General features: G+C 46.2%; 1 protein-coding gene across 1 annotated transcript; it reads left to right on the top strand.

Annotated features, from left to right (window-relative positions):
* The first annotated feature begins 205 nt into the window (after window positions 1–205).
* GFOD2 (glucose-fructose oxidoreductase domain containing 2) lies at window positions 206–12,729 on the top strand. The gene is made up of 3 exons (XM_053987172.1): window positions 206–316; window positions 5,329–5,676; window positions 10,469–12,729. Exons 2-3 carry the CDS (start codon window positions 5,418–5,420, stop codon window positions 11,365–11,367), a joined length of 1,158 nt encoding a protein of 385 aa, XP_053843147.1. The 5' UTR covers window positions 206–316; window positions 5,329–5,417; the 3' UTR covers window positions 11,368–12,729.
* The last annotated feature ends 1,100 nt before the right edge of the window (window positions 12,730–13,829 follow it).

Raw genomic sequence — 13,829 nt, 5'->3', positions numbered from 1 at the left:
CACAGCCCCGGAGCGCCTCAGCACGGCTCATCGCGCTGCTCTCCCATTGGCTGTTGTCTCTGTCAGTCACCGTAAGTCCCGCCTCTCCGCCCATCTCCGGCCGCAGGATTGGCCATTCCTTACGCAGCGCGTGAAGCCCCCTGGGCGCCGCCATGTTGGGAGCCGCTGCCCGGCGGAGGGGCGGTGCGGCGCTGGGCTGCCGCGCATGCGCTGCCCGGGCAGGGCCGCCGCCCCGGGAGCGCGCGGCCGCCTCGGGAGCGCGCCCGGCCCGAGGATGCGCCAGGCGGGACAACCCCGGTGGCCCGGCCGGGCACAGGTGAGGGCGGCTCCGACCCCTCGAGCCCCCCCGGCTCCTCCGCTGTCCCGGGGCCGCTGGGCGGCGAGGGGGGCGCGCTCCTGCCAGAGGGCACGGGGCCGGGAGCGGCTGGGGAGGGGCCGGGGGTACCAGCTCCGTGTGGGCCGGTGAGGTGAGGTGAGGTGGGGCCTGTCCCGTCCAGAGCCCTGGAAGGGGGGAGGTCTGGTGAGGTGAGGCGAGGTGAGCCCTGCCCTGTTGCAGAGGTGAGGCGAGGTCAGGTGAGCTCTGTCCCGTCCAGCCCTGTGAGGAGCCCGCACACGAAGAGCAGCTGCCCAAGCCCCGCTGCCCCGGGCAGCTCAGAGCACCGTGGGCCACGCCAGAGGCATCCCGGGGCTGCCGTGGCCATGCCACGAGCTTTGCATGAAGGCCGGGTTGGTTCCTAGGATTTTCCGGCTGCTGCTGTCTCCGGCACGGTCCTCACTGCCACCTTGGACCTGTGGCGGCACCTGTGGGAAGTGCTGTGCCTGGAACGGGGCCTTTGCTGCTGTACATGCAGACCAGGAAGGACCGAGTGCTCTGCTGGGCTTGTCTCGAGGTGTGGTGGGAGTTCCTTGAGGCCGTGGACTCGTGGGTTATCGCACAACCTGCTGGCACTGAATCAAAAGCACGTTTAGTAAAGAAAGCCCGTCAGTTTTGACATCAACACGTGAAACATTTCATACACAGCCTCAAATATATTCGTGCCAGAGGGCAGAAGTGTTTGCTGGTGTGCTCCTCTACCATGTGCCTCATCTTCCTTGGAACCCAAAAGGAACTTTTCAGGATAAGTTGGGGACATGTGAAAGCTTTCTCTTTATGCAGAGCCAGTGCTACCCTGCCCAGCACCTTTCTGAACATGGGCTGTTATTTTACTACCTTTGGCCATCTGTAATGGTCCACAACAGTTTCTGGGCCCTGTGATCCTTGACTGTACTATCTAGTTTTTGAGACTTCTGCCTTTGGAGCTCCCAGACTGCTTCAATGTGGAAAAGATGGGATCCTGTAGGAACTATCAGGTTTTTCATTGCACTGGGTCACAAACTTCTTGTTGCTATGTGTACCAAAAGAGTCAAAAAGGTTCTTCCTTTCTATGACCAGGATGGGACTTCAAACTCACTGTGAAATTCAGCAAAAATGAAGGTGTGGCCACCAAAAAAAGGAATGGCAGAGCTCTTAAGTGCTTCTGTTGGAAAATTTAAGTCAGAATGATGTTGCAGGATTGATTATTAATCTCTGTTAAAAGGAGATTGATTTTTATCTCCTGACATGCAAGATGCCTGTTGCAGTCTGGTTTCAGATGACCATAAAAGCTCTGCCTTTTGTGTTCTCTGGGGAAGGGTTCTCATTGAAGTGTTCATTCCAGTGTTTGACTTCTGGAGAGGTTGATGCACTAGGATTTTAATTTTTGTAACTAATTTGCTGAGGCTTGCTTGAAAGTTTGAGGCTTGGTGGGTTCTAAAGTAAATATGTAGAAATTGTACCTAATTCTAAGCTGGTGTTGGTACCAGTTTCAGGCATTTATTTCTCAGAGCTGTTCCCATGCTCTGCCAAAACCAGTTTTCTCTAGTTTTCAGTTCAGTGCTAGATGTGATTTCTGTGTATTCAGTGAGCCTCAGTGGAGTCTCTCTTCTCACTCCCTGTGAATGACAAATGTCTGCACTGTCTCATGGCAAGGGCACTTCACAACTTAAAAAAGTCTGCTGCAAGGAACCACCTCCTTCAGATTGTTTTGATTCTGCCTTCTCTGAGCTCCATTTGATGTGCTCTTAAATGGTGAAGGACAGTGAAAATTTCCGTTTTCTCCATCCTAAGCTAAGCCACTCTTGACTTTATTACTTGTCATGTCTGTTCCAAACTGAGGAGTCTTTCCTTGCTTAGGTCTTACTTTTCAAAATATTTTGGTGCTTTTGATCACCTCTGCAGCACTTCCACTTCTGCTCCCCCCTGCTTAGAGGAAAAGTGCCAGATGTGCACGTAGAGCTCCAGACGATGGTGCTCTGGGGACTTCTGAGGCAGCACAGTGCGGTTCTTCTGAGATCCCTGTTCCTTCTTCCCAAGCTGTTAATTACAGCTGCCTCTCCTCAGCAGTGGCCTTTTTCTGACCTAGAGGGCTTAGGCTGTTTCCTCAGGGTGGCCTGGGCTGGAATCCCTCTCGTGCCAGCACTGGAGTGTGTCTGCAGTGTGTGTGTGTGTCAAGGCTGCAATACCCAGGTGTAGCCCTTTGTAAAAGCTCTCTCAGCTCAGTTCTGCTCTGTGATTTGCCCCATGGAAGGATTGTCTTTTTGCTGCCCTTCAGCACCCACATCCACCCTGCTGTGCTGCCCTGCCAAACCAGGTGAAAGTCTGGTGGGGGAAGAGGAGGCTGCAGGTGGCTCTCAGGGGAAGGAAGAGAAGCGTGCCCTCTGCTCAGGGCCACTCTGCAGAGCCTGGTGGCTGCAACATTTGGGGTCTCCAGCCCTGTGGGGCCCTTTGACCATTCAAGCTGTGTCTGCATACCCAGAGAGCTCAGGCTGCCCTGCTGGAAGTCATTGCTGAGGCTGGGTTGGCCACTTCGTGGTGGTACTAGTGGTGAGCTGGTGACCTGAAGTTCTTGTAGCATCAGGAACTGGTGCATGGTAGCTGATCACTAGATTTTGTAAGTTTGTGCCAACAGCTGCTAGTGATACCAATGTAGAAGCGTACTATATTTTGGGATAAGTGAGTTTAAGATTAATTCCACTGACTGAGATTATTTTTAAGAGGCAGTTGGATGGAAAACCAGAGAAGAGTAACACTTAAAGTGTGTGATTGTTACAGAAATCAGCTTATCTGAGTAGCAGGAGTCTCCTGTTGCACATACTGTGGTGTTCTCCTAGAGCATTCTCAATGAATTCAGCCCTTTCTGAGCCACTGTGGTGTTGTGTAAGTTAGACACGTCTGTGTGATCTGGTGCAAGCAGGCACACACTCACCTGGTCTCTGTTCCACCTCACTTTATGTCCCTTCAAACAAAGAGGTTCTTTCTGCTGTAAGAATTTTTAACTCTTCCAGACCATAAACTGCTAAACAGATTTGTGGGCACTTCAGTAGTTATGCCCGCTGTCCATCCAGTTGCAAGGTTTTTTGCATTTTTTTGTTGTTGTTTTTTTGTTTGTTTGTTTTATTCAGGTGATATATATAACGCAAACCTGGGTAGGAGCCATCCTCCTTGCCAGTATTCCAGGGTCCCACCCTTTTATGTAGACTAGTAAAAATTTTCAAGATCCTTTTGATCTTTGTCACTGCCTTGTTTGAGTGTTCTGCTAAATGTTGGATAAAAAGGAGTTTATGCCAATGAACTTTGTTAATCTTTATAAAGAATGACAGTGACAGTATCACTGCAAATGCTGCATCACACAGAATAGGGAAAAACATACTGAATTAATTAAGTAAATATTTCATAAGTTGTTTTATAGCATCTGTAAACATTTGTGCATTTTGCAAGATAAATATCCTCAAGCATTTCTGTTTTCTAGTTTAATGTCTGTACTACAGGAATACCCAGGAATTCAGTCAGAGTTCAGTTTTATAACACATGCTGGGCAGTGCAGGCACCCCCAGACTAATGAGATGCTGATTGCAAACAAAGCACTTGCACTGGGAGTAGCTCCACTTCTGTGCTGGTACTGCCCAGTGCTGTGTCAGGATTTGCTTTCATGTGTTGTCACTTAATGTGAGTATCTTGAGATGGGGAGATGAGTAACACTGTTTCTGAAACAGGCCGTGATTCTTGCTGCTTATAAGTGTCTTTTCCAAAGATGCTGGTATCAGTTCTCTTTTTTTAGATATGGTCTTTGCTTTTTCATTGTAAGCTTCTAACAAAAATGGAACTAGTCATATTTTTCTCTCAAAAAAAAAAAAAATTCCAAAAAGGTCAAGTGGGTGTAGTAGATGAGAATTCAGAAAGGCACAGAACAAAAGCTGGATTGTAGGTTTCTGTGGTGTCAGAGATTGAGGAGACTTCTGACATCTCTCCTTGAAGCTGGTGCTAAAGCGAGTGCTAAAGGCAGTTTGGCCAGGTGGGGACAGCAGCTGTGCTAAGGCAGACTGGCAGGTAGGGATTGAAGGAGATGATTTATCAGGAAATATTTGGAAGAACAAAAGGAGTGTGACTTGGCCAATTGTTTGTGTGTATGGAGTATAATAATTCTGTGCAAACCCTGCATTCCTGGCGATTAAGTGGCATTGGCAGGAGGAGATATTTTTAACTGTCCTAAGTGAAGCTTTAACTACCCACAGTGGACACAGAGGAGCGCCCTTTTCCTTTCAGCGAGCAGATTTCCGTGTATTTAAACACATGTATTTAAACTCTCCTTGTAGGCTTCTCCTCCCCAGGCAAAACAAGCTCACTGAATCCAGGCTTTACCCACAGGATACATTTTCTAAATCTTCTCTAGACTGACTTAGCTATTTGCCATAAAATTGTTAAGGTCCAAGTAGTTGTTTTCAGTTTGTGTATTTAATTTGGAAGAAAGATTTATGTGTTCCAAAGCATGTCTATTATTTCCAGCTATTTCAATTGGTCTAATAAAAGATATTACCTCATGTCACAAACCTTTATCTCATTTAGGGACTTACATCATCACAAATAGAGCAGCACTGCTTTTACTGCTGGTGTGACAGACTCCATGTCCTGTCCTCTTGGTGCTTCCTGTCACTCCCAGTTTGTGCCTCTCTGTGTCTTGTTTATTCTGCATTCTTGTGTGTGTTTCTGTCCCCATGTGCTGAGTTTTGAAGCTGAGGAGATGACTCTATCAAGCTGCTTTCTTACCAGTCTTCTGCAATAGGTTTGTTAAGTTTGTCCTTTAATACTGTATCTCTATAGATTGCACCTTTTGGGGGTTTTGGTTTTTGTCTTTAGGATGTTTGAGAATGTTGAAAGCCATACAAAGGACAGAAGGTGGCATTCAGGGTAGGTGTGTTTGATATCACAATGTGCCTTTTCCTGATAACGACTTGTAACTTTTCACATTTTAGGAGCTGTGGATGGAACACCGAGCTGAGGAGCCGAACATTTTATTGAAGGCCTGTGTGTAGACCCTGATGCTTGAATAAATGAATGAAGAATGAAAATGCTCCCTGGAGTGGGTGTGTTTGGAACTGGTAGTGCTGCCCGGGTCCTGGTACCCTTGCTGAGGGCAGAAGGCTTCTCCATTGAAGCTCTTTGGGGGAAGACTGAAGAGGAAGCCAAGCAGCTGGCAGAGGAGATGAACATCTCCTTCTACACGAGTCGGACTGACGATGTCTTGCTGCATCAGGACGTAGATTTGGTTTGCATCAACATCCCTCCACCACTGACTCGGCAAATTGCTGTGAAGGCTCTAGGTACCTTTTTATCCTTGGAGTTGGACCAAAAATCCATAGCTTGTTGGCAGATTGAGATTTGAAGCTGCTACCCCAGCACAGTTCTGGTTGCACCAACGGGCAAATGCAGTGCTAAAAATTTTGTGTGGCATTTGTGAGAAGGGTTACCTGGGGTTTTTTTTGGTGTTTTCTTTTTGTGGTTTTTTTTTTTTTTGTTTTGTTTTTTTGTTTTTTTTTTTTTTTTTTGTTTGTTTTGTTTTGTTTTTTTTTCTTGTTTGTTTTGGGTTTTTTTTGTTGTTTTTTTTTGTTTGTTTGGGGTTTTTTTTGGTAAAAATACTGTTAGTAATTGCTTATAGATCTGCTTGAACCAATTGGGCTAAAATATTTTGCTTGGGTCAGACTGAAGTTATGGTAGGGAGTTTGTAACAAAAATCAGCTGTATCAAAGACAATAATGAGATAAATGGTAAATGGCTTTATGTCCATTAAAAAAACCCAGAGCAATAAAAAAAACAAACAAAAAAACAAACCAAATTGTTGAATTAATTTTAGATTTTCCCATGTTCTGTAATAGGAAACTGAGATTTGCCTGGAAGGGGAAGGTTGTTCAGCTCTGCTTTATGCTTTCTCCACAAGTAAAATAAAACTTGAAAGTTGAAAGCCTTTGAAAAAATATTTGTAGGCACTCAGTAGAATCTTGTGAATTAGGAGCTAAGAAATGCTGTTTTAGCTGTGACCCTGGCCACTACCTGGACCACTCTTGGCACATCCATGTCCATAGCAGGCTGGTGTGGTCCCAGGTGGAGGAATCCTTCTACCTGACTCAGGAGGGCAGATGTTGGGGACAGCAGGAGGAATCCAGCTAGATGAGAAAGAAGGGATGACACCCCAGACTGGTTGGACAGGGAGATGGGAGCCAACTGCCCAGGCATCCTGACATTTCTTAATTCCCCAGTGTGTGACTTTGTAGTGTTAATGTCCTCTCCTGTAGTGCAGCGTGGGTGTCAGTTTGCGTGTAATTCTGTAAATAACAAGGGTGATATTTTTACTGCGTTTACAGGAGATACACAAGTTAATTTTAGGACAGGTAATCTCAGACCCTGTGAGCCTGGGTGGTTTGTTGTTCCTCTTTTCTCTACAGTAATTTCTTTTGGAAATAAACAAGTCCCTGCACAAACATTTGCAATGCCTCTTAGATATGCAGAGAGAGATTTCAGGCTTTTTTTTAATTTTCTTTTTGATACTTTTAGATTTGTTTGTTTACCTTGTTAGACTACTATTCTTTGAATTTAAGGTATTCTGATTTTTAAATATTTGAACTGTAAGTTAGAATTTATCTATTCAAATATGCTAAAAGCTCTTTAAAGCACTTGTTAGGTAATATGCATTTCACTAGGTCTTGGGGCTCTTGATGATCAAGTGGGCTAAAAAGGAGAGGATTCACCATTCTCTGATGGATTATTAACTAAAAGGGATTGGGATTCCTTAATTGAAGGCTGGGAACCCGTAAGGTGACATTATCCAGAGGAGGAAAGGGAGGTAAAGCTGGTGCAGAAATACAGAGGTTGTATTTATGCTTGAATGCAAGTTTAGGAAGTGGAAGGCTGAAAAAGCCAGGAGAGGGTAACAATCACTTCCTCTGTCCTGAGATGTTCTGGTCTGTAAACTGATGCAGACATCTCAGACCACTGTGGTGCTGACCTTGCCTTTCAGCTTTCCAGGTTCATTGCAGTGCTATTTGCAGGTCTGCTGCATCATGACTTATTTAAAGCCAGTATTGGGTGGTTTCCTGTGCCTGAATGTTCTGAAGGAACACAGAACCAGGGTAGGGCCAAATATGGCAGCAACATTTTTTTTGGAAGTTGATTGATACAGTGATGATTATAATCAGAGAATTATTTGCTGTGAATTGTTTATAACAGATTGGTGTTTACTTGCCAAGAGACTGGGCTTTAGGAAATGTCAGAAGTGGTGCAGTAATAATGGTCTTGTGTGTTGTGTTTTGTTTGGCTTGGTTTGTTTGTTTTAAAGTGGTGACACTTACCACTTTTTTTTGTACATTTTTCTACTTTTTTAAGCTTCCATTTGGTAAAGAGAATGAAAAAACCCAGCTTTTTTAGGTGGTGCAGTTTTCTTGCCTAAGATTCTTGCTGACAGGCATCCATGAACAAGCCTGGGGACAAAGCAGTGACACTGGTTTGAGTTCATGAACCAGACAGAACAGATCAAAGCCCAGGGGATAGTTCATATTAAAATCAGTCTAATCTTATGGTTTATCTCCACAACAGGCAAAGCAAGACGCTGTCTTTAAATTTACACTTCTTTTGATCTCAGAGGAACTAAATAAATTTCACCAAATGTCTGTGTTGTGGTTCATGTCCCACAGTTAAATGCACCCATCCATGCTCTCATGTCTCCTGGCTGGTGAGGACCTCAACTGAAAATTTTGCAGCTGTGGTTTAGGAAAACAATGTGGTACAAAGTTCAGGTTATTCATTACCAAAACAATAGTAACAACCCCAGGGATGTAAGCTGCACTGCCTTGAAAAACAAAAGGCATGGCCATTACCTTGGTGAGGGACCTTGTAGCCATCTCTGACTTGGCCCTTGTCCTTGCTTCACGGCCATCTCTGTGAGCTTGGGGACAGCTGGAGGGATGTTCCACTGAAGGCAACGGCAGGGTTATCCCAGAGCTGTTCTGTGTTCCCCAGTCTCCATCCTGGCACTCTGGCTGTGCCGAGCTGTCAGTGTGCTGCACTGGCTGCCATCCCAAAAAAAGGCATCAGCCAGTTTTAGCTCCTCAAGTGGCTCAGCCTGGGCTGCCGCCACAGGCACAGCGCTGAGCGAGGGCGAGGCTGGTCAGCAGAGCAAGGAGAGCCCTGTGTGACAGGGCTGTCCCCAGGCTGGCTGTCTCTGCTCAGTCCCTGCTGCAGGGACCCAGGGCTGGGCAGCAGGGGAGCAGCACCAGCACAGCACTGGCTGCAGAGCTGTACCTGTGGAGTGAGAGTCACTTTGGTTTTCTGCAAGCTTTGAGGGTACAGATCTGCTCGGGATGCTGTGAGCATCCCTTTGCTTTCTCTGGTGGTGCTTTACTGTAACCTGCCTGGAGACAAGCACCATTTAAACAAGGCAGATAAACTGGACTGAAGCAGCTCCAGATGCTTGTCCAGGTGCTTCAGCTAGCCCTGAAAAGTACTGAACTGAGTGTTGTGCCTTCCCTTGGCAGCAGGACTGGGGAGTCAGAAATGGTCCCTGAAATGGGGATTACCAATGGACAGCCAGGGTGTCCCCTGGGAATTTGACCTGACCCTTTGTTCATTAAAGCTGCTCTAGACTCCTATCAATACAGGGGATTTCTCACTTTACTCTTCCCATTTTCTGACTGGATTTCACTTGTGTCTATTAGAAGCAGAGGTTCTGAGTCTCCTGTAGCTGTCCCCTGGCTGAGCTGTGTCATGGGAGCGCGCTGGCCCCTGGCCACCTCAGAGGGTTCCTGGAGGGCTGGCTGGGTGCAGCCGGGAGGGGGAGCACGGAGAGCAGGAGCCACAGTGGGGAATGTGCCTTCCCCTCGCGTGCCAGAGACCGATTGAAGTGCCTGTGCTGGTACCTTCTCACTGGGAGTCAATTAAAAGCTGTGCTGAGCAGGGAGCACAGTCTGCTCCTGGCTGAGGAGGAGCTTTCAGAGAGGCGCCCACCAGCGTGTGCAGTGATTCCTGCAAATCTTGGGCAGAAACTGTGGTGTGCCATGACTGACCTTCAGGCCTGGCATCCCCGGCTATTGTCTGTAATAACCATGTTAGGAATAACGTGGTTATTACACTGAAAAATGTTTAGATAAGTATTTGATATTAGATAAGAAGAGATGTAAAACAGGAAAAAACAGTAAAAAGTAAAGCCCTGCCATCAGAAGGGGGATACCAGAAAAGCTCCAAATGTAAGAACTGGTTAAAACTTGTACTGTCATGCTCTTTTGTATTACTTAATTTCTGCTTTACAGCCAGGGGAAAAAAGAGGATTATTGACTGCCCCATTGATTTAGGCTGAGCACAATGTAAAGTGCATCAGGAGCAATAATAGTGCACTGGGTCAGCTTGGGGTGCAGCCCTTGTGTGTGTAACTCAGTCACCTTTTGTCTGATTGTACAAACAGGCTGTATGTGTAGACCAAAAGGATTTGCTTTCTAATTAGAAAGGGTTGTTTTAAAACAGTCCACTTACCAAAACATTATTTCTAATTCTTGTGTTCTGTACACAAAATCTGTATGTATGTCTTTTATATATATACATTTTTATATATAAGTAAATTGTATGCCCCATTTATATTAATTTAAAAAAATAAAATTATATAGTGATGGTGAAATACAAAGTGAAAATCAAATCTCCCCTTCCCCCACCTCTTCCCTGCAGGGCACATGGCTTTTTTTTTTTTTTTTTTTTTTTTTTTTTTTTTTTTTTTTTTTTTTTTTTGTTCTCTGGCTATACATGAGTGCTTTAACTATACCACTCATATTGTGAATTGTTTTGATGCCACGTGATGCCATTTGGACATTTATCTTTCATGATGTAAAAATCCTCTCTTTATTTGGAGCCTCCCTCTGTGAGAGTTCGTCAACTCTGCAACTGGAGCATCTTGGAAACAGCATTGAGTCTTGCTGGACTTGGCATTCCTACTTTAGTTCCCAGATCTTTACCTTAGAAATTGCAGCAGGAAAGCCCAACTTTTAAAAACACCACTTCTTGACAACTTTTGTGACATCTGAGCATGTTTTGCTCAAGTGTGCTAAATATTGTATTATTTTTTCATTTGTGCTGCAGGAATAGGGAAGAACGTGCTGTGTGAGAAAGCTGCTACCTCTGTGGATGCCTTCAGGATGGTCACAGCTGCCAGGTATTACCCCAAGCTGATGAGCATCGTTGGCAACGTTCTGCGTTTCCTGCCCGCCTTTGTGAAGATGAAGCAGCTGATAAAGGAGCACTACGTGGGCAAGGTCATCATCTGCGACGTGCGAGTCTACGGGGGGAGCCTGCTCAGCCACAAGTACAACTGGATCTGTGACGAGCTCATGGGAGGGGGTGGGCTGCACACCATGGGCACCTACATCATCGACCTCCTGACTCACCTCACCAGCAGGAGAGCTGAGAAGGTCCACGGCTTGCTCAAGACCTTTGTGAAGCAGAACACGGCCATCAGCGGGATCCGCCACGTCACCAGCGATGACTTCTGCGTTTTCCAGATGCTCATGAGCGACGGTGTCTGCTGCACTGTGACTCTCAACTTCAACATGCCCGGATCGTTCATCCATGAGGTCATGATTGTGGGCTCTGCCGGTCGCCTCATAGCTCGCGGGACAGACTTGTACGGGCAGAAGAACACTGCGCTCCAGGAAGAGCTGCTGTTTACAGACTCTCTGCCTCTCAACAAGGGCCTTTTGGATAAGGGCTTCAAGGACATCCCGCTGCTTTACCTGAAAGGAATGGTGTACATGGTGCAAGCCCTGCGGCAGTCTTTCCAAGACCAGGAAGACCGTCGGACGTGGGATCATGAACCTGTGTCTATGGCAGCCTCTTTTGAAGATGGCCTGTACATGCAGAGTGTGGTAGAGGCCATCAAGAAATCCAGTAGGTCAGGTGAGTGGGAGACTGTGGAGGTGATGACTGAGGAGCCAGATGCCAACCAAAACCTCTGTGAGGCACTTCAAAGAAATAACTTATGAACATTCCTACCTTGGAAAATATGGCTGTAATGTAAAAAAAAACCCAGTTTTTAAGATACGTAGATTCTTATTTAATAGCCTGAGTTTCTTGGTTTTTTTAAACATGTAAAATATGTTCTGATAGGAACAGTTCTGGTTTAAATTGTTTGAAGAGTTTTAAATGTTTCTGTTTTCTGCAAACATTTAATTTTTGTCTTTGGAGACTGGTAGGAAAACTTGAATTGCCCTTTGCACTTGCAGTAGCTGAAGTGAATTGTGGGATCTCTGCCATTACATGGCTTGGAAATGGGACACAGCCCCGTTGCACAGGTTGCTGATTTAACCATGAGAGCACATAGAGCAAGATCAGGGAGTATCTGTTGTTCAGATGCCTTTTTCTTCTCTCTTGGAGACTGATTTATGTTTTAATCCTCAGTTTGTAAAATTATTAGGAAAGAGTTTAGTGCTGCTCTAAACTCCTATAGGACAAAAAGCAGAAGGAATGGATTAAAGTTAGTAACATAAGGATCAGCCTTTTGGCTTCCTGTATGTGGTAAATGTCTTTCAAATTCATTCAAACTGATGTTTTATTTAAATGATACTATAATTCTCTGTTTTTGGTGTCTTGGCAGGAAAATATTCAGGAAGTCTGTGATGCATTGAGCTATTCTTCCCTATCTGTAGACATTATTCCTTCTACTGAAGAGGCTGCCTGCATCCAGCAGCTGTTTTTCCATAAGCTCTGTGCTTATGTCAGTTGTGTTTACTGCCTGGCAGCACCCCTGCCGTGCCTGTGGGGCCACGTTCTCATTTCTGTGACTGTTACTAAATAAATGCCTCCCTGGGTCACGGGATTGCCACAGTGTCGTGGGTAACAAAGTTGTACAGCATCAACCTTTCAGGGACCTGAAAGTGGAAGGAAGGAGGTATTTCCTACCTCTTGCAGCTCTCTTAATGTGCTGGCTGGGTAACTGTCACACTACACACATCCTGATAGCTGAGAGAACAGGGACTGAACTGCCATGGGTAAATGTGCTCTTGATTTCAAACACTGGCTATTAACCCTCTGGTCCAGCCCATTTTCACGCTCTCCTGCAGCTGGTGTCCAGTGGAGAGATTTGTTGGAAAATGATGGGGTGGAAGTTCATTCCTTTTGAGAAATGTTTCTCTCTGAGGCAGGTATGTGGAAAGGATAGTCTAATTTTACTACATTTGTTTTGTGTACTTGAAAGCTTTTTTTTTAAATTAATTTCTCACTAAATTGTAACCTCGTGTATTTATGTATATTAACATGCACGCTGCTGTTCCATAAGCTGGACTTTCCTGAAAAGTTTCATGTTTTCTACAGAAATAAAAAGCTGTGTTTGTTGAGGGAATTCTCTATGCAGCTGTGTGCTTGTGTTTGATTTGGTCAAGCTAAAATCATCTTAATAAAAGTGAACAGGAGACTCAGTCCTTCCCCACTTATCGTACAAGTTGCCAGAAGACACCAAGTAAAAAGCAAAATCCCTGCAGTATTGATGGGATCACTTTCTTTGCTTGGTGTGTATATTAGGTGTTTACCTTTGGATAGTTACCTTCCAGACTCTGACAGGAACAAGTCTACTGCTGTGCTGTGTTAAAGGGTAGGAGCATGGCTGCTCTTGTGCTCTGCACATTCTCATCTCTGTTGTGAGCTGTGTGAAGGAAGTGCATGGTTAGATTGGATATTAGGAAAAGGTTCTTCACCCGGAAGGTGGTTTGGCACTGGAGTAGTCTCCCGAGGGAAGTGGTTGTGGCTCCAGGCTTGCCAGAGTTCAAGAAGAATTTGGGCATTGCTCTGGGAGGCACAGGGTGGGATTCTTGGGGTTGTCCTGTGCAGGGCCGGGATTTGTACTCAATGATCCTGCCATACGTGTGAGCATCTAATGCCTGTGGAGTCTGTGTGCTGTGTAAAATGGATGAGATAATGTGTCCTGAGCTCACCTGGCAGTCACCACCTTCATTCAGGTAGAAGAGCCCTGACTGTTTTCATGGCAGTTTGGGGTCTCTTTTGAAGCTGTCCTGGAACTGTGAACCTTCCTTTGTGCCTTTGTCACTAAGTTTGTATTGGGCAGAACAATCTAAAGCACAGCTCCTTCTCTATGAGAAGAAAGAAGCACAAAACATCCCAGGATGATCCCAGTGAAGGAACGAGGGAGCCGAGACTGCTGGGTGAGAAGGAGACGTGACCGCAGAGTAGTGCGGAGAGGTGAAAGGGGCCTCTCGTGGGCTGGCTGCAGCCTGAAGCTGCCTGCGCAGGCAGAGCGGGACGGTGACCACAGGAGCGCCCGTCTGGGCGAAGCGAATTCCAGCCGCGAAGCCTGGATTCCCCCGTGCCATCCCTGTGTGTTTCGTGCAGATGTTGCGCACTGGGGACCGGGGGCGGCCGGGGGCTCGGCGTCCCCCGTGTGCTGCGGCTGCCCGGGCACAACCGGCGGTGCCGAGGGAGCAGCGCCGGGGCC

Source organism: Vidua macroura, chromosome 11 (assembly GCF_024509145.1).
Source record: "Vidua macroura isolate BioBank_ID:100142 chromosome 11, ASM2450914v1, whole genome shotgun sequence".
Lineage (NCBI taxonomy): Eukaryota > Metazoa > Chordata > Aves > Passeriformes > Viduidae > Vidua > Vidua macroura.
Note: the sequence above shows the minus strand (reverse complement) of the source record. Positions and strands in the feature narration are given on the sequence as shown.